At 36.8% G+C, this 27,079-nt stretch overlaps 1 protein-coding gene across 2 annotated transcripts; it reads right to left on the bottom strand.

Annotated features, from left to right (window-relative positions):
* ints2 (integrator complex subunit 2) lies at positions 1–27,079 on the bottom strand. 2 transcript variants are annotated; one of them, XM_066651013.1, is made up of 25 exons: positions 26,723–27,079; positions 25,902–26,198; positions 24,728–24,866; positions 24,514–24,616; positions 24,237–24,350; positions 23,166–23,296; positions 22,872–23,042; positions 22,470–22,696; positions 22,171–22,296; positions 21,858–21,929; positions 21,451–21,565; positions 17,110–17,178; positions 14,720–14,854; positions 14,140–14,316; positions 13,060–13,168; positions 12,558–12,662; positions 9,711–9,875; positions 8,878–9,079; positions 8,506–8,631; positions 7,347–7,548; positions 6,845–7,174; positions 6,509–6,616; positions 4,482–4,587; positions 1,889–2,065; positions 1–648 (listed from the first exon to the last, which is right to left on the bottom strand). In XM_066651013.1, exons 2-25 carry the CDS (start codon positions 26,192–26,194, stop codon positions 467–469), a joined length of 3,684 nt encoding a protein of 1,227 aa, XP_066507110.1. In that variant the 5' UTR covers positions 26,195–26,198; positions 26,723–27,079; the 3' UTR covers positions 1–466. The 2 variants fall into 2 exon arrangements, with proteins under 2 accessions (XP_066507110.1, XP_066507111.1); XM_066651014.1 differs by having other exon boundaries at positions 21,451–21,502.

The raw sequence follows: 27,079 nt of genomic DNA, 5'->3' as shown, positions 1-27,079 counted from the left end.
GATTCCTAAAGGTTCAGATTTTTTTAATTAAAATATTGAAAACTGTAACAAAACAAACAAAATACAAAAAGGAGAACAATTCAAAACTCAAGATTTCAAACTTTGAGAATGACATCTGGAACAAATTAAATAAACTTTATAAAGTGTTAGAGATAAAAGACCAAAAATTTGTAGCCACTTTTGGGTCCCTTCTACATACACTTGCAAGTAAAAAATAACAGTGAGTCAAACACTAAGAAAATCCTTTCACCATAGACATCACACTCCTGAGAAAGCCTCCAAAACTTTTGCTGATTTATTATTTCAATTCCTGTGTTGGCATTTTGGAATAGACTCTAGAATTGGAAATAAATTTGTCCAGTAGAACAGAAATATGATTTATAGAAATTAGATTGTGTCCAGTTAATATCTTATGTTCTCACAGATACAGATATTTTCCCCCTTTTTTTAAGACTGCACAATCTTTTTATGGTCCTTGTATACTTGTACTAATAATGTCCATGAATGTGGCCTCTATACAATAGCACAGCTGTACATCTGTGTCTGCTCCACTAAATTCCTCAGTAGATCTTTTAGACCAAGCCCTCTTGGATAACTGCACATCTGATTCCAGTGCTTCTTTTGTTTTCTCTCGCAAATACTGCAACCCTGAAAAAAAAAAAGAAAGAAATATAAAATAAACAAATATTTTGGCTTATTGCAATATTTTCTCTTTCAATACATTTCAATCTCCTTTCAATACATTTTCCCTAAATAATGTTTGTCTGGTAATCAGAATGTGCCAGCATTTAGATTAATCGGCAATTACCCATGACTGACCATTCAGTCTCAAATCTGATCCTGTTCCGGTCAAATTTAAATTGTGCACAGTGGTTTGTGTGGCACAGTAGAGGTACAGACATACATGTTTTTACACTGGAGTATTTTCACAGTGAGTAAAAAGTAACAACAAGCTCAGAGCAATACCTACAAGACAGCTGGAGATGGTTCAGTAAATGTTTGGCCACATCAAAAATGAGCGGCTCTTTACTTTCGTCACTTTCCAGGCAACAGTAGTAATATACTACTAATACTACTGCTATTATAAATATTATTAATAGTTGGAATATTATATCAATATTGCTTTTAATTATAAAAACATTTTTGAAATATGAACATAACAGTATACAACACAATTTCTTCTCTTTTCTGAAACCTTCAGGCAAAAAAACAAAAAACAAAAAAACAGTACTAATTGCCTATCCATTTTTGGAAGTGGAGAAAGACGTTTTCTTTTTTGTGAGAGTAATTTTAAACGTAAGCATGTTTATTCTTAAAACGGAAATAAATTTAGTCACAGCTTTTTTTTTTTTCTTAAATAGAACCCATCAAATTATGCTATACTAGGCTTAAATTATTATTGTTTTTTTTTTTTTTCACAAATAATGACACAAAAGACCTCTCTTCTCAATAGCTCCTGATTTTCAAGCCGAATTTAAAATCAACCGTGTAACTAAAGGATGTTCAGCACGGGAAGCCTATACCCAAACCACAGGGATCATCCTATAAATTATTTGTTCAATTTTAGAATTCAACAGAATTCAGAGTATCCACATTTCCCCAAATCTAAATTCCGTCCATAACTATTGTCAGAAAACCTTGTGTCCTCATTTAGTCCAACCAAATAATACACATTCCAAAAATATAACAGCATTACAAAAGTGCGCTTTTTTCATTAAAATGGAAGAAAAATTACAAAAGTACAAAATATATTTGTATGTTGTCACCTATTGTATTTACAAAGAAAGAAACCAGAATTGGCAGGTTAGACTTGAGTGCATCTGTAGAAATTAGCAAAGCATAGTAAATTAAATTCAAATTTAAAATATAATTCAATGTAAACACTTACTGGCAATAAATGGATCGATATCTCTGGCTTTAGTGGCAACATCAGCAGCACACACCTGGCCCACCTGCACTAGCAAGGAGGCAACATCATCGTAGAGCAGAGGAAAAGCACGGCAAAATGACACCAGGCATGGCAAAGTTGGCATGAAGAACACAAACCGCTTGGCATGTGTAAGCACTGAGTAGAGAGGCAAACAACACATTTAGAGTTATAAAATAATGACTGTTGTAATCTTAAAGAACAACCAATAGTGTGCATCACATCATACCTTTAGAAAGGACCTCAGAAAATAAATGAAAATGTGGCATTTCTGATTTGGTGTTTATAACTTAAACAGGGCTGCTGAGAAACCTGCCCTGCACAGTAGTTAAAAATGTGGAGATAAAACTGAGCTACTGGAAAAAAAAGTTTCAGATGTTTGAAAATGGCGACGGTACAAGAAAATGATTAATGTTAAACATTCTTTTACCTTTCAATTTAGGAATTTGAAGTAAACAGGTCCCATAAAACAAGAATAAGATTGTAACAAATATAAAGCCTAATATTTGTTATTGACCTCCACATGAATTAAACTTGCTCAGTCGGCTTTGCACACATTCCTGATGTTGCTTGTCCTGCTCTAAAAGTGTCCCACCTGTAAGAGTGAAACTCACTCAGACCACTCTTGAGTTTCCTTTGTGGAGCAGGCGAAATGAGTTTTAATCAAACTATTTTTCCCCAGTGCAATTAAAACTTGCTGAGCCCAACGCCAAGCTTTCTCAACATTATGACAACATACTACCGTAAAGTTTGGAAACACTATCATGGCAACATTAAACGTGCCTCTATAATGCAGCTGGGTGGTGTCCCTTAAAATATTGAAGCATGGTAAATTCACTACCTGTAAGACATTTACCCGTTGACTTTACTTTTCAAGCTGATAATTCTACAGATATATAAATGTTATACAATGTCCCATTTCTCTAGATTTTACCCAATATTTGACTTAACCAACTCATGAACAGGGTCAAACAGACCTAATGATTTCTTGTGGCTTTAACATAAATGTAACATTATTTTAAATGTAGCTATCTCAGATCATTACTGTTTGTTTTTCAGTTTGGCTGTAATGTACATAAACGTGACTAAACTTCAATTCCCAAGCTTTGTTCATTAAGACTATACTTATTCAGGTCTTAAAAGGGTTCACATCAAATTGCCATCACACATTACATTTGCACCTTGGAAAAGTTAGCATTTCAAATCTTTAAAAATTAGCATTTCAAGGAAGAATGGAGAAAAGAACAAACATGGATAAAGAAGAAACTAACAATACACTAAGATCTTGAAAGACAAACAAAACATTAAAATCTGTGAAAACTTTAAACTCCAATGTAAAGTGAATTTCATTCATTGCAATGTCAGAATGGAAATCTATATCACAATAAAATGTGTGAAATGTATTCTAATCTACTTGTGAGAACCAGTTTTCATCTGGCAGCTATTTCTAATGCATTCAATGGGACTGCTATTACTAATGCCAAGAACAAAGAGTCCTGAAACAATTCTGTTCAATACAATAGAAAATTACTAAGTACATAACGATTAATTTGGTGTGGTCTTTTAGATTTGGGCATGTTGGTTCAGTAAGTAACTGTGTTAGGGTAAGATTGCCACATTTCCTCTAAGTAATCTGATGCATTAGAAAGCCTGTTGAGATTTAAAATCCCCTAGGACCAACATTTCAGAAGTGATCATATTTTGATAAAAGTCAGAACAAGACGGATAAGACGGAGCGGAAAAAGGCTTCTATATCCCAGCTAAACAAAGTTTGTCCAGAGACACCTTCAAAGCTAGGATTTCTCCTATAACACTCCCAGAATATCTGAGTCAATCACATTGCTGGGTGGGAATTAACTGTGGTACTATCTTATATAGACAGCTACACTACCTCCACAATTGTCTACCTATAAAGAAAAAATATTTAGAGGCCACAACGTCATCACTTACAAAGTGTCTAAGTCTCTACATTAAAATATCAGGATGAGACTATACAATCAGCATTTTTTTTATTACAACTCTCAAAGCCTGGCACGGGGATTACAGTAGGATTTTTTTTTGGTATTATAGAGTAACTGGAGATTATTAAATGCAAATGACTATGTTAAATGCAAATTATAGACTATGATTTATAAAACCTTTAAAACTATTTGCTTCCTTGACATTTCTTGCGGTCTTTGATGAAAAGCTGACTCCAGGTGTTCTACCAATAACTACTGTAATGTTTGAACATGAGGAACAATTACATTTGTTAATATTAGATACAGGCCAGGATGAAATCTGGAAAAACATGAAATCTCAAGGGAGCTGCTCATGTGATGATACAGGCAAATCAAAACAACTTGCAGGAAAGTATTAGCTGTGTTGGGAGGAATGTTTTTAGATGCATTTGTTTGAGGGTTTCCCCCCCTTAATTATGCTTTTATTTTTCCCAAATGTCAGACTTTTTCATTTATGTTCTTTGCCATGTCATAAAGCACTTTGAGTAGCTTAAATAAATAAATAAAACAAATTTAATATCACATTTTTTTAACAAAAATTTTTTCATCCTTACCTGTAAGTAGAGTACCCATTACGCTTATAGCTAACCGTGCCACACTGAGGGATTTGGGTAAAGCATACTGGGTGCAGAGGTGAGAGAGAAGCTGGATAGCAAAAATCTGTGTGGGGGAAGGGGATCACATACAAATGACCATATATAATATAAATGATGTTTTATATAACACTAAATTGCCCTCAAACCATGCAAACATCCAGTGCCTTGGGAGTAATATACAATGAAATAAGTTAGATAAGTTACACTAAAACACAAATAAAATTATAAAACATTAAAAGAATTTATTTGGCATTACTTATTAATCATGAAAGGACCTCTGTATTAACATAACAGATTATATCAGGATTATCACAATAAACCAACTGAATAATTTTCCCTTAAGGTTTATTGTGATCATGTAAACATGGTGTGCGAAACAAACTACACTTTCTAATAAACTCTTAAGGCATTATCAGAAAGAATTCAGAATGATAATTTTCGTTTGAAACTTTCTACCTTAAATGTTGCAGTAGCCACAGGCACTAGAAAGTAACTGAGTCATCATTAAAGGTGCAGCTGGAAATTTACTAGCTAACAGAGAACGCCATCATGCTGGTGATTCACAAAGCATTCATAGCCCTTTATATGAAGAGTGGCCCTGAAAATTCTCTAATTCAAGAGAGACAGAACTTTACACCTTTGCCCTACCACTCTTTGCCTACATGAATTGAGACTCCCTACCACTAGGCAAAACAGGGGGTGGGGCTAAGTGATAGTGGTAGTAAGAAATGGGAGTCTTTCCAATCACAGAGGTGGACCCATGTTTTTGTGAAAGTGCAAAGGTGATATTAAACAATGCTAATCACACAACAAGCATGGAGAAGTAAGAGTACTGATTAAATTTGGTGAATACAAGAACGTAGATGAAACAGAACAACATGATAATGGGTAAAAGCCTTTTCTGCTCTTAGTGTCTCACTCCTGGGTGCCTCACTTTTGAAAGTAAACAGTGATTGGTTCTCAATCTGTTGTTGTTTTATTTATGATACTGTGACCAAAGCATATCACAGACTTTTTATTAAAACCACAGGGGAAAAAAGGTGTGTAATATCCCTTATTTACATCTTTCATTTTTACAGATTAAATTTCTAATTTCCAGTTAGTGTAAAATTTTTGGGGTGTAAGGTTTCATTCATTCATTGTCTGTAACTATTTATTCGGTTCAGGGTCATGGTGGGTCTGGAGTCTACCCAAAATCACTGGACGCAAGGCAGAAACATGCCAGTCCATCACAGGGCCACACACACACATAAAGGACAATATTGAGTAGCCAATCCACCGACCGTTTGTTTTGGGACTGTGGAAGGAAACTGGATCACCTAGAGGAAACACACCTCACAGTGAAATGACTGCACGACCCTGGAGCTGTGTGACAACGACACTACTGCCCCTTTCACACAGGAACTCATGAGAATTTCTAGGGAATCTCCGGAATATCAGATCCGGAGATGTCCCGGAACGGTCGTTCACACACACAGTTCACAGCAGGAGATTTTCTGCTTCAGGTGTGCTCTCGCAGCGGGATGTGGAGAAACTCCAGAACACATCCTGCACTATTCTCACATGCACCGATTCTGACCACCTGGAACATTTACTAGGGCTTGAGGAGGATAATGTCCGGGTAAGGTCTGGGATGAATGTTGCAGGTGGTCGCATTCAGACATATGGCTCAAGTAAACTCTGGAACATTTCAGGATTACCATGCATGTATGAAAGGGGCATAACTGTTGCACCATTGTGCTGTCCTTGAAAGGCTTTAGCCATATCCAATATATAGCTTCTCTACCAGCAGAATTTTTAATGAACCTTCATGGATTGTAGCTTTGAAGTTGAACTATGTAAATGCCATGGTAACTATGCTGTCATTCGTGGTTTTCATACTAACAGACAAGTTACTGTCAGCTTAATTAACATTGCGATTCAACAAGACTGCATATATGGAAAAAACTGACAAACAGATGTCAATAGGTGAACACAAAGTATACCTGTTTCTCCAGTTGAGGCTGTGCAAGGAGTTCTGGAATAAAGTCCAGGCAAATATGCATAGATGGAATTCCAGCTACAGTCAGAGGAAGCAGAGCCTGAGGATAACCCTGCAAACAGAACATCATTACATTAGAACATTCTGCGCACAGGCATTTGAGCCCTGCATCTACTTACATATAAAATAAAAATAAATATATATAAAAAAAAAAAAAAAAAAAATCACATTATCCATGATCAGCAAGAAGAAAACAGTAACTGAGCAATTTAAAATAAAATATGAAAATGATAGATTTCCTGATTATGATTAAATGATATGTAATCACTAGATATATTACCTGGAAGTGTACAAGTTTGGCAATATTGGGGTCTGCAATGAACATCTGGTGCAGCAGACAGCAGATAAGACACTGCACTTCTCTGAGATCACTGAGAAGTCCCTCCTCTGCCTGCTGTTCTACCTGTGCCCCCACAAACTCCACCTCAGATTTTTGGGACCCCTGAGGTTTCTGCAAAGCTATGCTATGCTCTTTCACAGACATGCTTGGAGCAACTGAAACAAATTGAACACTCTTTAGCAAGCTGTCACTTTCTCCTGCACCCAATTGTCGCTCCTCCATAAAGGAGGGTAAGCACACCTCCAACAAGATCTGCACTGCTGCACTGTCCTACAAACAAAGGAGAAAGAAAGAAATTAAAATGCATGATGAAGAACAATGTCAAGTACAGCAATGCTAAACAAAAGGGCAACACTCACCGATCCCTGACTCAAAAACAGACAAGCCTTCACATAAGGTCTTAAGTGGAATAAAGGTATTGTTTTATATGTTCATACTGTACCTGTGCAGCCAATAAAGCATTTTTTAACTCCTCCCTGGTGACCTCTGGTGTGTCTGGCTGGCCAGAAAGCCCCAGGTTTGATACTGTTTGAGTCTGTCTTTCATATTCGGCTGTCTCTTTCAGGTGGGCATTTAGGTAGGCTTTAGATGCCAACAAGTAGCCATTCAACATGTGAAGCGTGATGTCCATCAAGGGAGGACACCTGTAGACAGACAAACAGAAATACGTTCAACTGAATATCTAAAATCAAAAAGGATTTTTTTCCCCCAATGTCAACCTAAAATTTACATTTTTCTTTCTCAATTTGTTTGCAGCATAATAGAATGATACACTTGCATATAGTTAATTAGACAATTATTCAATCAACCCCATTTCTCAAAGGGGACATACAAAAAAAGACAGGAGTTCAGAACTGCCCCAACTCCTAAGTCTGAAGACACGGGATAAAAGTAATTCTGATATTGTCCTGCATTTTACATAGACAGCATTCAGCGTTGTCCTGCTTCTGACATATCCGAGTCTCTCCAATCACAGCACTGTACCCCATTTATGTGAGAGTGTAAAGATTAGGTTAAACTGATCCAAAAAAAATAAAAAATAAAAAATAAAAAAAAAACGGATTAAATATGCTGAAAACAAACATTGCTTGTTTTCAGTGCTCACTCCTGGGAAATTTGTGATAGGAGTAAGAAAAGGATTATTATAATTTAATGGAAAAGGAGATGGTCATTCTGTTCATGGCTCTTTAGACAGAGTAAGATAAGTACTGGGTTGTTTGATCCATATGTTATTTTGACAAAAGCATGGCACATACATTTTATTAAGACACCTATCTCACCTTTCACATACCACCTATCACCTTTATTAAGATGCCTTTATCTCTTACACTAACTTATTCATTCATTTTCTGTAACCGCTTATCCTGTTCAGAGTCATGGTGGGTCCAAACTCCACACAGACAGTCACCTGGAGAGGGGCTCAAACCCACAACGCCAGGACCCTAGAGCTGTGTGACAGCAACACTACCTGAGGTGCCACACTACACTAGATTATTTAAAATTGTATTTATTTAGGAATAAAACAAAAATCTGTTAATCTAAATAACATTTTAAAATGCTATCCTTTACAACAAAAATTCAAATTTGAACCACAATTCTACCTGAACACTCTGATGTCACAGCGCAGCACAATAAGGGGATCCACCAGAAGGTCATTCTGTGTGTAGCGGTGCTGTCTGAGACGCTTAACAGACGGTTGTAAAGCATTCACTGTCATGACCCATAGTCTGAGAGAAAAATAATTTACATGTGAATAATATTCTCCAAGGTGAAAAATAAGCATTGCTATTGATTTTTAATTATTTGTTGCATTTAGCAATAAGTGGTTGATGATACTTAAGACCATTTAAAGGCTCATTACATTTGTATCCATATTTAATGTTGAGCATAAATGAGCCTTAATACTGATGTAGCATGTATTAATAATCATTCAGATATATTCACATATACACAAGCAAAGGACTTTTTCTCACCGGCGAGGCATGACTGTATTGAGCACCATCCAGAGCTTATTGACGGTCTGTAATACTCTGCGAGAGACACCCTCCTCAAGTAGCAGGCTCATATTTGCTGTTAGGGCCTCTGCGTAGGGGATCAAATCACCAGCACTCAGTAGTGTCAGATGTTCCAGGATTCTCATCAGCATGTGCCCACTCTGTACCACATTCTGGAAGGCTGCAAAGAAAAGAACAATTAACCTTTCAAGTAAAGGATGCAAAGAACAAAGAATAGCTGACTAACTATTGTATAAAATATGTCCATAGTGAGATAGTATTGAAATTACTTAGAGGGCTAATTGCTTCAAAGTGTTTTAAAACATTATTTAGTTTCTCTTTCAATATTGATCTACGTTGATGATCCCTCCACAGGCAAGATGCAGACTTAATGGTCAGATCAAAATGAAAAGCGAAACTGCTATCAACACTGTTATAAGCCTCTGACATTTCCTTAGATCTTATAAAACATTTTACTCGTTTACTGATATTAGAGCTTTTTAAAGAAATTTGACTGGTTTTCAGCACACAAACAGACTGGATAGCTAGCAAACTTTATAAAAAAGTGACTTTTAATTACAAGTGCTACACATAAAAGCCCTGAAGCTCTGTGTTCCACAACAGGCCTATCTGAAACACCATTCACAGGAAGCACCAAATTCTCCCTCTGCTGCCAATGACCTTTTGCTGTAGCAAATTTTTCCCTTATAAAGTATATAATGAGGAATCCTACTTCCACATCAGTAGGAAACCAAATTTCTGCAATGTCCAAAATAGTGACTACAGGTTAAGGCTGTGCAGGTCCCACTCACCCTTGTTCAGCTGCATTTGAGAGTACTTGCAAGTTGGGGTGGTGAGCAACATCCTGCGTAGAAGGGGTAGTGTGCCAGTTACTTCTTCTTCACAGATCCAGTCCTCCACCATGCACAAGTGAGGGTAGTTGGTGGCCAAGAGACGGAGCAGAGCAGAATGCAGCCCTTTAGAGAACAAAATATAAAGAAAAAGAGAGTAAAACAAGGGAGAGAATGAATTTAATGTAAACTGACATTTAAAAAAAAAAAAAAACACATTTTCAAAAGTGTTGAATTTTTTTTAGTAAAATGCAATACCAATTATCTTGAATTACCTAGTAGGCTACTAAAAGTAAAAATTCAGACAGACCACTCCAATGCTGACAAACACACCAGTTATGCACACTTCATTCACCACAAATCAGAGTGCAGCAATAGGGTCCTTCTTTTGTCAGGACAGTACCTGCTCTGATAAAAAACTGCCAAACTGGTAAGCTCACCAATTTTTTTTTTAAGCATTTCATTTTTACCCACAGCCACACAGTTCAAGATGCAACAGAATACTACAGGTGATTGGCTGTTTGTATATCACACATATCACAGTTCATTATGAAGGGATCCGATAAGTTATTTAAGGGTCAGTGCAGGAAAACACGGTAGACTGATAGAGAAAAAATAAAGTCAGTATCCACATGGTTTGAGGTTTAACAGTGTCCACTATCTGTTATAAATTATTATTAATGACTGTTAATGTATTTATACCATAATTAATAGTTATATTAAATTACAAATTTAAAATATTTATTTATAATGACTACATTTATAAGTGTAGTCATTATTCTAAAGCAGAACCATTGAACGTTCTTTTTAGCATTTTCCTTAATGTTATCAATGACAAGTCTGCTGCAATTGTGATGGAAATTTGTTTATAGAAATGATTCATAATCAGTAGAGACATTTTTAATCAGCAATGACCACGCATGCTTGTGTAAACTGAAATTGTTTTATTCCTAATTCTGTGTGAGACAGCAGATTTGTGTGTGTGTGTTTCAAATAACATATCGACACCTTCCCTTCAAGCAACTCCCTTTGTCTCCAGACCAAAGAGGTAGAGGGGGAGGCACAGGGCACGTCTGGAAAGGTGTTAGAAATATAGGAGAGAGTGGAAAACAAATGGTGGGAAACTTGGAGTTTCGGGAACAGGATACATTGAAAGATGATTGAAATGTAAAAGAGCGAACAGATGGTGAACTTCAAAGGGTTTTCCAGGTATAAAAGACGCTGATCGAGAAATGGTCAGCGGAGAGGTGTAAACAGCGTTGTGCGCACGTTCCTCTCTCACGTAATAAATTGCTGTCTCACTTGATGCCGACTCAGCTGTCTTATTTTCTGTCAATTTTCCACCACACAATACATATTGATATTGCCCAGGCCATAACATTTTCTGAACTTATTTATATTTACAATATACAATCAAGTTGATTAATGATTAGAAATGTTTTGTTTTGCTATGTTCATTTGTCAGTTAAATACATGTTAACATGTATTTATAAATCACAGACAGGGATTTTTTAAAAAATAAAGTTTTTTTTTATAGTATTTTACAAAAAATCCCAACAAACAGGGTTTGTACATACATGTACGCTTATACAAATACCAACTATAAAATTATGACCACCTCCTTGTTTCAAAACTCACTATTCATTCACTCAGGTCCACTTACCACACACAAACTACTACAACAACTACTTCTACAATTACAAACTGGAGTCCATCTGTTGCAAAGCCATGTGCATTGTTTGACCCCTTTCGCTCTGTTCCTCAATGGTCAGGATCATTCTTAGTGCTGCAGTGATGTGGTGGTGATGTGTTAGTGTGTGTTGTGCTGGTACAAGTGGATCAGAGACAGCAGTGCTGCTGGATTGTTTAAAGCACTCAGTGTCACTGCTGGACTGAGAATAGTCCACCAACCAAAATTATAATGCCAGCAGCACCCTGGGGGTGGTGACTTGTGTCGATTAATAAAGAATTTGAGGATGACCAACACATACTGTACAGCAACCGATGGTGTATGGTATCTGATTTTATATTTACAAGGCGGACCAATGAGGGGGGTGTGTCTAACAGAGTGGACAGTGAGTGGAGAACTGATGTGTCTGATCCACACATACTTGCACAAAACACATTAATAAATAATCAGCATGTCACTGCAGCACTGTAAATGATTCACTACCTTCCCTGTGGTGGTCCTGTGGGGTTCTTCACCAGTGACAAACAGGGTGAAAACGATACAAAGCAACAAATGGACTGTATCAAATAGTTTGTAAATATAAAACTACTAAAGTGCTCCTGTATGGTCAGTGGAACACAGAAAATGCACAGTGTATGCAGAAACAAGTATAACAATGTTCATCAGTGTATTTGCAGGAAACTATATAAGCCAGTCGTTCATTCATCATTGTCTGTAACCGCTTATCCAGTCCAGGGTCACAGTGGGTCCAGAGCCTACCCAAAATCATTGGGCGGGTGTACACCCTGGATGGGACAAACTATATAATTTTAAAATAAATTGTATTTTCTGTTACGTCAAAAATAATTTACATGTGCGTTAGTGCATTTGTTTCAAATCACGAATAAAAATTGTTACCAGTGTGTAGGTTGGTCAAATAGTTGTCAAGTGATCATTTACATATTTCTATTTTATCTGCCAAATCTTTGTATTTGTCACAAATACTATATATTTCCTATAATTAATTCAGGCAAAATAAATTTCAATTAACATTTCCACTTAAGCAAATTTTAAAACAATAATTTAAGGTAAAACTTATAATAATATAAGGTCTTTTAAGTATAAGGTAAATCTCCTACCACCAAGTTCTTGCTGTAAGCCCTGGGCTTGGCGGATGAGATATTTAATGGGGATCTGGTCCATGAGAGCAGCAGAGTAGGACTTGGGCTTCTTCTGCATGAGGGCTGGATGAGGAAAACAGTTAAATGCAGCCAGTGTACAGCAATACTTCAAAATATTATTAAGTGAAGATAGCCAAGTAACCAAGAGAAAATCGAAAGGTTTGTACACAAACTTTGGCGGACAATGTGAATACCATATATCACTTCCAGAACAAGTCATGGGTAACAAATAAAAGAATAAGTGTTAAAATGCTGAAGTCACCATGAGTTGGTGCAGCTGATTCAAAATAGTGTTATTAAAGACGACAAGCATTATAAGGAATTAGCACAAATAAGTTATGTTAGAACAAAGAAATCAAATGGATAAACAAAAGCAAACAAACGGATGAAAGATAAGATGTCCCTATATTTAGAATATAAATTTTAAGGTGACTAAATGTTGGTAATATTGTGTACTGACCAAGTGCCTTTGTGTTGGCCAGAAGAGCCTCTTCATATGAAAGTATATAGTAAAGCATTAACAGTTGGGTGGTGATGCTAAACTGAACACGGCCTTTCCCACAATCTCCCTGAAAAAGAAAGAGACCATAAGAGAGGTATTACATTGAGGTTAAAAGGGTGACAAGGGGTTCACAATTTAAATGGCTTCACACCTCTTGTTCAGTCCTATATGGCAAAATGAAGGGATGAGCATCATAAAGCTTCAGAGCATTTATGATATAGAAGACATTTACATAGAAAGTGATCATAGAAAGCTGTGTGCTTCACCACCAGGTTGTTTCTGAAAAATTCAACTTTCTGATTTTGAGAAGTGAGATCCCTCGTTTTCGAAGCCTTACTAATGATATAGTTAAAGATATGGCAATGATGGTTTGGCCGTACAATGTGTCTTGGTGGAGCTTCCAGACTAGGTTGAGTGCGAAGTGATGCATGTGCTCTGTTTAGATTTTCCATCAAGCTCTAAAACTTTATAGGAGATCAAAGTCCCTGTTTTTTTGCTGATACTCCAGAACTTTGAGATCCACAACTCTTAGGTTTTGCCTTTTTGAATGTCCTTCCATGTCTAAATACACTTGAGAACGGAGATATGCCTGTCCTTTACGCCTTAAGTTTAGAGTGTATATTTTCCATAGCCTCAGATTTGTTCATCGATATTTCTACATATTTCTGTGCTTATCTCCATTTTATTCTCATTCATTCTGAAACAGTGTTGCTATGGCTGCTAAAACTACATCAGCTCAAGCTTCCTGTGTTTATTTTTGTTGGTGCTGTTCGTCATGAGGGACCGGGATTTCAGTGTGGCCTGCTTCTTCCACTTTGTTTATTCTTATATATTTCCTTTTGCAACAGGCATTTTGAAACATAACTCAAGTTAACTCGAATGGAAATAAAGCCTATAAAGCTATACTGTTATCTAAGCAAACCTGACCAAATAACACTGTTGTCAATTTATTTGTTAAAATCTGCAGGAGCTACCAGAACATGTGTCCTACCCACAAATTGCTCCCCAACTCATTAACTAGCTTTAAGATCCACTCACCCCTGCCCGTCCCTGAAAGATGTTAAGAATCTCCTGTTCAGTGATTGGCTGGTTGGTGGCTTCAGGGTTGGCCTTTGAGGCAGGAGTAAGGATGGAATTGATATAAACATCAATCAGAGGGAGCAGCTGAGTGTGAAGAGGTGTGCTGGTCTCACATAGCTGCCTAAATATCCAGTCCTGTACACATTGTGTGTGTGTATGAGTGTGAGAGAGAGAGAGAACAAAAATTTTAGGTTGACAAAATCCTTCCCATCCTAAGTGAACTAATCAATACCGATAATATGCCTTACTGATCTCTACCACACTGTCAGATGTCAAATTTGTTAAGACTGACATAATAATTACAGGGAAATAATCAATCAATCAACATTGCGGCAAGGCAACAAATCTAATTCACGATGGTCTTAATTAAATCAATAGAGTATCTGCCCTTGGTCCAGTGCTGAAGATTGTTGAGGCAATCAGATAATGGATAATTGCAGGACATGAACATATAACAGAACAATGTAGAGTATGCAGACTGGCACAAAACAGAGTACAATAAAATTGACTGTAGTTGTCAAATGGAAGATCTCTGTACCTTGATAGAAACTTTGTGCTTTGTGAATGCTCTGCTTTTAAGGAGCTGGTAAATGCAATGAATGGGGAGGAAACCTGTAATGTTGGCACTTAGGTTGTTTGTGACAGCTACTCTCACAGCATGAGCAGTGACCACCTACAACACAGAAGTACTTTCAGTTAGCTCAAAAAAAGCAAGTGAGATTCTGATTACCAATGACCACCTCATGGCAAAAGAAAACAAATGCAAAAATAACTTAGTCCACTTACATACAGTCATGTGAAAAAAATAGGACACCATATGAAAGCCAATATTTATTTTATTTTTTAATAATTGGACATACATATATCCAATATACTTATACACAGACACTTTTTATATCAATGTTAACATAACTGGGAGATTCAAATAATATAATGAAACAATTACAACTGAAGAAATTACTTTTTAATATTTTTTGTAATTGTAATGTAAAAAGTGCAATTTTAGGTGAGGAATAAATTCGGACACCCCTACATTTATTCACACTTATTCAGACTAGCTATCCAAGCATGTTCACCCCAAGAGCAGACCAAAAGATGCTGAAAGAAGTCTCCAAAAACCCTAAAATGTCATCAGAGGACCTACACCAGGCTCTTGCTACTATTGAAGTGAAAGTGCATGCCTCAACAATCAGAAAGGGACTGCACCTGTTAACTTGCATGGGGTGTGTGCAAGAAGGAGAGCTTTGCTCTATAAGAGAAAACTGAAGGCCAGACTGAAGTTTGCTAGAGAACGTAGATGAAGGCCAGGACTCTGAGATAATGTTATTTGAACTGATGAGCCTAAAACTGAATTATTTGTATAGCAGAACATGCTTGGCATAAACCAAATACAGCAAAGCACCTTATACCAACCAAGCATGGAGGTGGATGCTTCATGGATTGGGGATGCTTTGTTGCAGCAGGCCAGCTCTCCACCATGGAATCCACCATGAATTCTATTGTATATCAGGGGGTGTTTGAGGAACATGTGAGACCATCAATAAAAAAAAAAACATTAAGCTGAAGCAGAACTGGACCCTGCCACATGACAATGACCCAAAAGTGAATCCACCAAGGACTGGAATGGCTGAGTCAAAGCCCAGATCTTAATCCCACTGAGATGCTGTGGGGTGACTTGAAACGGGCTGTACATGCAAGAAACCCCTCAAACAACTCACAGCTGAAGGAATTCTGTGTTGAGAAGTGGGATAAACTTTCCTCAGACCAATGTCGGAGACTGAAAGATGGCTACAAGAAGCATCTCACTGAAGTTACTTCAGCCAAAGGAGGTAACACTAACTATTAGGGGGCAGGGTGTGCTAACTTTTTCCTCAGTTAGAATATGCATTTTTGTTAATATATTTTGTTTAATGACTTTTGTTGTTTAGCTGCAATTAAATCACTTTCTTTTCCAAAGATTAATAAAAACAAGATTAGACATTGATATGTGACCTTTTCTTAATAAAGAACCAAATATTCCATAGGGTATCCTAATTTTTTCACATGACTATATTTAATGATCAGCATAATGTGAAATCACCATAATTTACCAGTGTTAAATGTTATGCTTTTTGAGTTACCAGCCCATCTATAACATAACATTACGTATGTAGCAGACATTTCTAAGACTTCTGAAAGATACTTATAAAAAATTATTTTGTACATTTACACTGTGGACCCTGGGGAAGCAGATTCATTTATTTAGTTAGATATTTAGTTAAAAGTTAGATTCATGTTCTCCAGGGTTCCAAAAGAATTTTCCAGTACAGTCTATCTACAATCACTCCCTAGCCCATGCCTCTTAAAAAACCAGAGTAAAGGCATGTGGATAAAATAAACCAGGAATAAAGAACTAGCCATAGAAACTGATGGAGCTGTATTTTCATTTATCATTTGTTCATTTATTTATTGTCTGTAGCCGCTTATCCAGTTCAGGGTCACAGTGAGTCAAGGACCACTGGGCAAAAGGCAAGAATACACCCCGCAGTGTATATCACATGCTCACACATTCAGGATATCACATGCTCACACATTCAGGATATCACATGCTCACACATTCACGCACGCCTAAGGACAAACTTTAATGGCCAATCCTACCAACAGGTCTTTTTGGGCTGTGGAAGGAAACTGTAGCACCCAGAAGAAACCCACACAGACATGATGAGAACACATCAAACACTGATAGCAGTGACTAATGAAATATACTTTTGTTCTTGCAAATTATTTAAAAATGCAATTCCATATATTGATTTTTTTTTTTAGAATGCAGGACAATAAGCACAATTATGTACCAGAGAGACACTCTACAGCCTTCAAAGAAGATCAAGATTGATGATCTTCTGACTCTTGCCATCAAAATTTGCTTCCCTTAAATAATTTGTACCATACCTGTTCAGTGAAGATTTCATGAGTAAAGATGGTCTTCATTTTGTTTAGAGAGCTGGGTTTAATGGCAATCTGAAAGAAAGGGAAAAAAATCATAATCTGCAGTTATATTCAGGGAACACATCAATAACTCAAAAAGAAAAGAGAATGCTAAAAAGAGCAGCAGCATGTGTTCTTCATTTTATATTCTGCTAAAGTATAGTGCCTTGCAAATGTACAAATGTAACAAATGCATTTAAAATTTTTTTGTTTTTTATCTGAATTGTTTGTGATGCATCTACACAAGTAAATTGGTCAAGCAAAATGAGGAGGGGGGAATAATAATAATAATATATATATATATATATATATATATATATATATATATATATATATATATATATAAAACAAAGTTCTGGTGCAACCAATTACCTTTAGAACTGGAGTATCTGTCCATACTACCACAATAAGCCGTACACTCTATAGAGCTGGGCTTTATAGAAGAGTGGCCAGAAAGAAGCCTTTACTTAGAGACAAAAATAGGAAGGCTCGTTTTGAGTTTCCCAAAAGGCATGTGGGAGACTTCTCAAGTATATGGAGAAAGATGCTCTGGTCAGATGAAACCAAAATGTTACATTTCAACCACCAAGGAAAAGCTATGTCTGGCACCAAACCAACAAATATCATGAAATGTGGTGGTGGCAGCATCACGCTGTGTGTTTCAGCAGCAGCGACTGGGAAACTGGTCCGAGTTGAGGGAAAGATGGATGGTACTAAATACAGGAATTTCAGTTTGTCACTGATTTGAACAGAGGTTCACCTTCCAAAAGGACAATGACCCAAAGCATACTGCTAAAGCAACACTTGAGTGGTTTAAGGGGAAACGTGTAAATGTATTGGAATGGCTTAGTCAAAGCCCAGGCCTTAATCTAATTGAAAATCCATGGTCAGACTTGAAGATTGTTGTTCACCAGCAGAAACCATCTAACTTGAAAGAGCTGGAGAACTTTTGCCTTGAGGAATGGGCAGAAATCCCAGTGGCAAGCTCATAGAGACTTATCCAAAGCGAATTTCAGCTGTAATTGCTGCAAAAGGTGGCTCTACAAAGTACTGATTTTAGTTATGAATAGTTGAAAATAACTGAAGTTTTCTGTTATTTTGTCCTATTTGTTGTTTTCTTCACAATAAAAAGAAAATTAAATGTTTAGAGTTGTAGGCATGTTCTGTACAGTATCTCACAAAAGTGAGTACACCCCTCATATTTTTGTAAATATTTTATTATACCTTTTCATGGGACAACACTTAAGCTATGACACAGTCTAAAGCTTGTTTAACAGTGTAAATTTGCTGTGCCCTCAAAATAAATCAACTAGGGCTGCAACTAATGATTATTTTGATAATCGATTAATCTGTCGATTATTTTTTCGATTAATTGATTATTAATCGGATAAAAAGGAAGACAAGCCAAATTTGGTTTCCTGTCTGTTACTAGCATATTCAGGATACCATCAGCGAGAATAGCTGCTTGCTGTGGTGTGCAGATCTTCAAAACATAGTCAGCAATGCTGGGCTGTTTTTATCTGAGGTGAGAAAGAAAGTGTAGATATGGACATGCATCTTTTTTAAGTTAATAACTACTGATCTAAAATGCAGACAACAATGCAGGCAAATTGAAATTACATAAATGGATATTGGGTGATGCTGCCATGTGCTGAGAATAAAAGTGAAATTCAACTAACGCACATGATCAGATATTGTTAAGATATTTAAGATTTTAGAGAACTAATTTTGTAATTGTATAAGTAACACACAACCTGCCATTATTAAAAATTAGTGTTTACATGAAGAATTAACCCAACCGTTACATTCATTTTATATTTATCAATATTTAATGTAATATACACTTGGCTGTGATACTCAAACACTAACGCGCAATGCCAGTCAGAAAAGACCTTGAAAAAGGCTTTAAATATATTATTTAAAAAATGTTTGGATTGATTTTTTTTTTTACTCTGAATGTGTTCCACCATTTAAGGTGGAACGGAAAACTCGCTAAATACAAGAGTGATATAAATTTACTAAAAATGAGACATCTTGTTTAACTACTCTAGCAGGCTCTAGTGACATTGAGTGAGAGAAAAACTAACGTCACTAACGTTAGCTTGACTAAAACTACGGCTTGTTTTGGAACTGCTGGGAAAGATGACACATTTAAGGTGGAAGAGAAAACTCAGGGGATGCTAAGGCTTGTTCGCTAAACGCGAGTGTAATATCAATGTACTAAGAAAAACAAATGTTGTTTAACTACTCTAGCAGGCTCTAGTAACATTGAGTGAGAAAAAGTAGAATTAATTTTCTATAATTAATCTCTTTCACACATAGCTCCAACAGGCTTCATTTTCAGATGCTCATGCAGTGATGTTGTGCTGCCGTGCCATGAGATCAGCTGTGCACATTTTGCACCTAACGCTGTTCCTTGAAGGCGTTAATGTAAAGTGCTCCCATACTTTTGATGACTTGGGTCGTACATTTTTCTCTCTGATTGTGCTAACATTATCCTCTGCTGTGACCGCCTCCGCCATTTTTCAAACCCTTCTTCCAGAGTTCGTCACGTGTAGCAACTGTACCTATGTGTATAATAACTTAGACCCAACTAATCGATTATTAAATTAGTTTCCAACTATTTTAACAATCGATTTTAATCGATTTAATCGATTAGTTGTTGCAGCCCTAAAATCAACACAGCCATTAATGCAGGCAACATTAACAGCTGCCAACCAAAGCGAGCACACCCCTAAGTGAAAATGGCCAAATTGTGCCCAAAGTTTCAGAAGGGAGGGATCATGCTCTGCTTCAGTATGTCACAGTACATGTTGGCATTCATGGCTCCCCGTTGCCCCCTGGTTGCCGCAACACAGGCTTGACACCATCTGAACCAAACAAATTTATCTTGGTCTCATCAGACCACAGGACATGTTCCAGTAATCCATGTCCTTATTCTGCTTGTCTTCAGCAAACTGTTTGCAGGATTTCTTGTCTTTAGAAGAGGCTTCCTTCTGGGACGACAGCCATACAGAAACAAATTGACACATTGTGCGGTGTATGGTCTGAGCACTCAGGCTGACCCCCCACCCATTTAGCCCCTGCAGCAATGCTGGCAGCACTCATAAGTATATTTTCACAAGCCAAATTCTGGATATGACGCTAAGCATATGCATGCAGTATGGTCTTGGCCACTATGCTGCAACTCACTTTCAGGGTGTTGGCAATCTTCTTATAGCCTAGGCCATTTTTATGTATAGCAACAATTCTTTTTTTTTTTTTTCAGATCCTTAGAGAGTTCCATGAGGTGCCATGCTGAACTTCCAGTGACTAGTATGAGAGTGAGAGCGATAACACCAAATTTAACACACCTGCTTCCCATTCACACCTGAGACCTTGTAACACTTACGAGTCACATGATCCTGAGGAGGAAAAATGGCTTATTGGGTGTACTCACTTTTGTTGCCAGCAGTTTAGACCTTAATGGCTATATGTTTAGTTATTTTGAGAGTACAGCAAATTTACACTTTTGTACAAGCTGTACACTCTTTACATTGTACATTTAAGGGTCATATCTTCAGTGTTGTCCCATTAAAAGATCAAATTAAAAAAAAATAAAAATGTGAGGGATGTACTCACTTTTGTGAGATACTGTAAATGAAATTAAGCAACCCCTCAAATAATCGATTTTAATTCCAGGTTGTGAGGTAAGGGGGTAAATACTTTCACAAGGCAGTGCATGTTGCAAATAGGCTTGTGGTGATGATAAAATACTTGCAGACAACAATATGGAACATAACTGCAGAAAAAAGTTTAAACCAGGACTAGATATGTGAGGGTGGTGAGTGGATTGCTAGACATATGGATAATTTTGTTATGTTATTTAACCCAGATAATGACACTTTGCTTCTTCATCCTTTAAAGTTACAAGACAGCTTTAAATTACTTGAAGAAAAGTTGTTGCTTCTATTACTACTTATTCTATCAATACTACATCTGATGCTACAAAGAATCCCATCAGCAGGAAATTATAAGAGATTTGCTTCTTGTAATTGAGACAGGTCCTACCAGTGAAGTAGACATTAAAATCACAGTGCAAAATAAATCTTACGTTTGTCAAAGATAAAAAATATAATAAAGAAGTACTGTCATAAGAGCATGTAGTTTGTCTTCTCTAAACCTCTTGTTAATCCACACACCAAATTCAAAATAAGTTGAGACAGTATAATTCATTAACAGTGATTAGTGAACAATGTTTTACTTTTTTAAACATTTTTTGTAATAAGTGCAACAACAAATCCAATATTCATCATAAAAGCTCACCTTCATTCCCAGAGTGGAGCAGACCAGTTCAATGATGGCACTGAGCTGATTGCTATGGAAATACATGGCAACTAGTAATAACATCTCACCAAAGGATGCAGAAACACCAGCAGCACTGGGACACGAGAGACAGAGGGCATTAAAATGACCCAGCAAGAGAAATAACAACTAACAAAGACAAACCCTTTAATGTTTTGCAACAGGAAATTCTTAAAATATAAAATCAAACATATTTATACTTTATAAATATATATCAAATTGTTTTTACTAAAAAAGGGTCATAAGAAATGCCTGTTAACCAGTAATGACAAGTCCCTGTTCTATTAATTTAAAACCATGCTTTGCTGTCCTCTGCTTTAATATGAATCCCATTTGAGCTTATTTGTGATGGTACATAATCTTCTTACCTCTCAAAGTACTCTTCTTCTTTAATCATCCAGCTGAGCCACATCACCATCAGTTGCTCCTGTTCTGGAGTACTAAACAGAAGTAGAAAGCAATGAGATGTACAGAATATTACATAAATTGGATTATTAATTATGTAATTTAATATATTTAGGAAACTATCCATTAACATGCTGCCATTTTAAAATGCTATTACTATATTTATGTAATGTGTACTTAGAAGGACTAATAAGGAAGCGCTAAAGGTGCATAAAAGATGCATAATGTTACAATTGCTATTACCTTATCATGTAAATGTACTGATGTATGAAGTACCTGACAAGTGTAGGGAAAGCAAGTAATTTGCAGAAAGACAAAGAGACAAAGCGCACACCAGCAGGTGTGGCAGGGGGACGACTGGTCATCAGCTGGAGAAGTTGCTCAGCCTCCTCATCAGTTGGTCTTGGAGTTAGGACAGAGAACGTTACAACTCAGCACTGAGTGTGTTGGTAATGGTAATGTTGATCAAAGATCATTCAATAGTAAAAATATTGGTTAGCAATTTAAAAGAATCTAGCTACATGCTAACATCACAGATTCAAGTTGAAGTTCTTCTTTGTGTGAGACATCTGTACCTGAGGCCAGCAATGCCCATTAGAGCACAGTAGAGTCTTAGAAGTGCACTAGCCTTCACCACATGTTCCTCTCTTAGACCTGAGTAGCCTGAACTACTCTCCATTTCAGTGTCCAGTGCTGTGTCATTGGGCACATGTGTACTACGTGAGCGAGGCAGGATGGCCACCAACTCCAAAAGTAGCTGTCTACGCATCTGCCACAAAACAGAACTACTCTCTCTCTTTCTCTGGGGAGGGCAAAGGAGAGAGAAATAGAAGAGGGGGAGAAAATGATGCAATATTTCAGAATAAACAGGATATTTGTAATTGAACTTTATACACTTCAAATTAAAAAAACATATTCATACAGTTAAGATATCTGCCTACACTCTACATATGAGAGTGGTAATTGTAGCCTCTTACCTGTTGCCCATTACGGATGAACATTCCAAACCAGGTACGTACTTTCCCGTTGGTGCCCAAGAGGAGACCACTAATATAAGACACCAGAGGACTAACAGCTTCGTCTGCAATGTCTGGCTTATAATCTAGTGTAAGAGCCACTCCTAAACCTGGCAGGTGACACTCTTCCACCTGTGTAAAAAAAAAAAAAAAAAAAAAAAAAAAAAAAGAGTTTGTATAACACAGTGTTTAGTTTAAGTGGCTGAAATTAATCAGAGGTAAAAGTGTTAATTCTCCACAGTTACACATGCTCACCACCATAGCTCTGATGTTGAGAGCTTGAGATGGGTTCATCTGGCACAGCTGCCTGAGAGCTTCAGTTCTGCGTCTCCCACCAACACTCTCCTCATCTTGACGCTCACCATTCTTTATTAGACTGCGACATACTAAGAGAACAGAAATACATACACCCACCTGTTAAAATTGCTTAAGCACAATGTTTCTGTCTTAATCAATGGTGATACATATAACTGCTAAAAAAAACATACAACTGACTGACTGAAGGGCTGAACGCTTTTATGGATGAATCCCATTACACCCCTTGCCTCTACCATTTTACACCCTCCATTTTGCCTAGGGCTATATAGTCCTTCAAAATAATTTTTCAGAGGCACATGAACTACCAGTAAGATGGATGAGCAAGCAATAACACAAAAACGTCTGTATTTTTGTCCCTTTAATAATTAGTTATGACCCATTACTGCATAAAAGGCATAGTTGTTGTCTCAGTAGTTAACTAGTAAATTTCCTGTTCAACCTTAAAGTGAAGAAAATACATTTGGCAACTGACAATAATGTGGAATTAGAAGTTTCTAAAAATATATAATTAATTAATTAAAATCACAATATATGATTGTTTAATGCTTCTGAAGGCATATTATGGCCTAATTTTCAGCAACATGGTGGCAGCACTGTAACACTCCTCTGATGTCACTACAGACAGTCAGAGCTGTTTATGAGGAGTCAGACTCTTAAAAGGTTGTCCCATTTGGTAGGGATAATTTTAACCACTATACTTGGTAACTAAGTTCCAAGGGGCAAGATGGGTAAGTGTAAAAATAAGAAATAACCTCACAGTATTAGACTGTGTTGAATTTCACTCCCCAGATATATTTAAAATCCCAACTCAGATGCAAAATTAAGAACTGTGTAAAGACATGCATCAAATAATTTCAAATAACCCACTGACTCAACAACGACATAAAAACTATATACAAGCAGCAGAACCATAGGGCTTTTTTTTCTTTACTTAATAAGAGATTTCAAATAGGCTGAACTTATGCAATATTTTGATCACAATCATTACAAATCTTATATCAATCCTACCTTCATTGAAACTGTCTGGGACATTGGCAACAAGGAGACAAAGAAACCAGTCTCCATTTCGTACATGCAGTAAGGCTTCTGCCACATCTACAATGGGCAACAAAGAAGGGAGTTCTGCAGGAGAGGGATTAAACGTAGAAATGAAATAAGTGTGAAACCAAGCAAGGTTTTTTTTTTTTTTCAATTTAAGAAAAAAAAAATAGAAAATTACACGGCCAGTCTTCTGGTACACCCCTAAATTTCATTTGTCTTGTTGATTTGCAGTCGCTATATTCACCTGCTTGAAGAATGCAGAGAACATCAGCTACCTCCTCTAGATACACAGGACTCTCAAAAAGCTCAGAAGACTTCATAAAAAACTCCCCACTGGAGTCAGCTACCTGCACAAAAAATAAAAGAGACATGATTATTTAAACGTTTTGAATTATATAAAATAACTTTCATTCAAAGTGTACACTAGATCTATTGTCAATATGCAGACAGATAGGCACCTTGTTCATGATAGCCAGCAGCTCACTGAGAGCAAGTCTAAGTCTCCTTAGTGGGTCACTGTGTTCAAACTCTAGTGTCAGACCATGCTGCAGCTGAGAAACCAGGATACTCTCCGAATTAGACCCACCTGCCTTATGCCTACATTGCGGAAAAAAAACGTTTTGAAACAATGAATAACAATCATCACATTTTACATGCCCTATTAACAATGATTTAAATGGTTGCTTGTTCTCAGACACATGAATCTGTAAAGAGTGGAAAATATGCAAGAAACTAACAAAAGGGACAGGGGCAAAGAATAGACTGCTAATAAAATAAATAATTTAATATTTAATTTGATTACATACCATGACTTTACCCATAACATTAAAAAACTACTAGCAAATCAGTTGATGGTTAATGTGCATTCTAAAGCAGAATCCAATCAATTATTGAAAATATAAGCATAAACAAACAAATCAATGCTAGGTAGATTATACCTTACAACTTCAAAATGTGATGTGTACTGGCCAGTAACAGGGAGAACAGAGCTCCTGTCATTATGCAACTCTGGGATCAGCACTGCAGAAACTGCACTAAGTAACTTTTGGAAGCAAGTGGAAAACCATTACCCACCCAACCCCCTTGATTTCAGGACAGTGCTGTAAATGAGTATTACCCTCTTCTGCTGTAGAGGGATCCCAGCAGCACTCTACAACATACTTTGTTGTACATTACATTATTACTTTAAGATGTAAAGAAATGAATTAATCTCTGTTTGACAATAATCACTAATTATAAGAATATTAAAATAAGAAATTATCACTAATTATAAGAATTATATTTCTAAAATATATAAAGTCCCTACAATTTACAACATACAACTCTCCTTAATTACTGTTTTTAAATACATTCATGCACCCAAGTACATGCAGTGCAGTGTAAGAAGTCCTGAAATTTTCCACTATTTTTTCCATCATGAAAACAATATATACATCTATATGTAAGTTTACTAATTGCACTGGTTAACTGAAATGACTATATTTACTTTGTTGACAGTGCCTCATTACAAACTAAACCACCGGAATGACTGTCTGCATTTCTGTAGTTGAATTTTGCTAATCTTGTGTCCCAAATCATGGAATTCCTCATTTAAACGATGTGTTGAAATATGAGCATTCTGTACGGCTTTACCTAAGCTGCTGCTCTTTCCTAGCATCTTGTTCCAGGGCGTGAAAGTCCACAGAAAGCAGCGCAACGATTGAGTTCACCGCCTCCACTCCTGACAGCAGGCGCAGGATGAGCTTTTTTTCTTGAGCCCAGGCATTGCTCTGGTCAGCAGGGGCACACAGTGCCATCCTTACTAGGCACGGCAGCAGCAGCCTCAGCTCCGTGTCACTTAGAGCTGCCAGCCGCACGACGTCTACCTTCTGCATTGCCTCAAATGCATAAGGACTCACAAACTGTAGACCTAAACTTTCCGTCATGATGCTGTATAAAAAAAGGGACAGATATGTGACCAATATCAGATTTATTCTTCACATTTCCAAATCACAACGTCGTCCTAATATCATCTCGGGTCATGAAATACAGTTTCTGAAGTTAAACATCGATAAAATCATGAAAAAATCGCAAGAACAAGGCTTAAACCGTACATGATAGCATTTAATGGATTTGTTGCCTGGACTGTAATATTTCTATGTAATAAAAAAATACTAGCAAGTTAGAAAAACATTTTACAAGTTAGCGACAGGTTACTTGTGTCCAAATGTCAAAAGCGTCCTCTGTGTGTTGTACTAATATTTCGCTGAGCGACAAAAATAGTTAAAAAAGCTGTACATAAATACTAACGCTGCAAATACCATGCTAGATAGCTACTTTCACCAAGCAGTCGTTAGCTTCTATTACGTTGCAAGTTTGCAGCATAAGTTATAACTGAAATGCTTGTTTCTGACTAGTTTTTTTGCCAAATGTATTTCACTTTAAAGTTGTATCATGAAAACAAGATATCTTACCTGGTTATTAAAAACAATGAAAACTACAAGAACCCTTAGAGAGGCCCAAGTAATCCTCAGTGTATCTCGAATGGCCTCCACCCACAAAGCCGCGTCTTTCGCGGTATACACACTCCGCTAACAGGCTAACCGTTGACATTTAGCTTAGCAGGTAAATCCATACCACATTCAGTCATTTCAGTCAAAAATGTTAGATTTATATGTGGTTACAAACATTTTGCAGTTAGTTCATCACCATAATTCATTGTCTGGAAACAAAGCACTAGGTTTCATATAACAGTTTAAGCTACATTTGCGGAGTGTTCGGCATCCGACTTGCTGGATGAGCCGTAGTGGAACTGGGAGCAAACCAGAATA

This window comes from Hoplias malabaricus, chromosome 18 (assembly GCF_029633855.1).
Source record: "Hoplias malabaricus isolate fHopMal1 chromosome 18, fHopMal1.hap1, whole genome shotgun sequence".
NCBI lineage: Eukaryota > Metazoa > Chordata > Actinopteri > Characiformes > Erythrinidae > Hoplias > Hoplias malabaricus.
This window is presented reverse-complemented; position numbering and strand designations above follow the sequence as displayed.

Coding starts and splice junctions, on each gene's coding strand:
- ints2 (XM_066651013.1), bottom strand. CDS start 26,194: ATGACGGAAAGTTTAGGTCTACAGTTTGTGAGTCCTTATGCATTTGAG. Junction 22,697..22,871: donor TCATCCGTAATGGGCAACAG/GTAAGAGGCTAC, acceptor TGCCCTCCCCAG/AGAAAGAGAGAGAGTAGTTC. Junction 649..1,888: donor TATCGATCCATTTATTGCCA/GTAAGTGTTTAC, acceptor TTTTTTTTTCAG/GGTTGCAGTATTTGCGAGAG.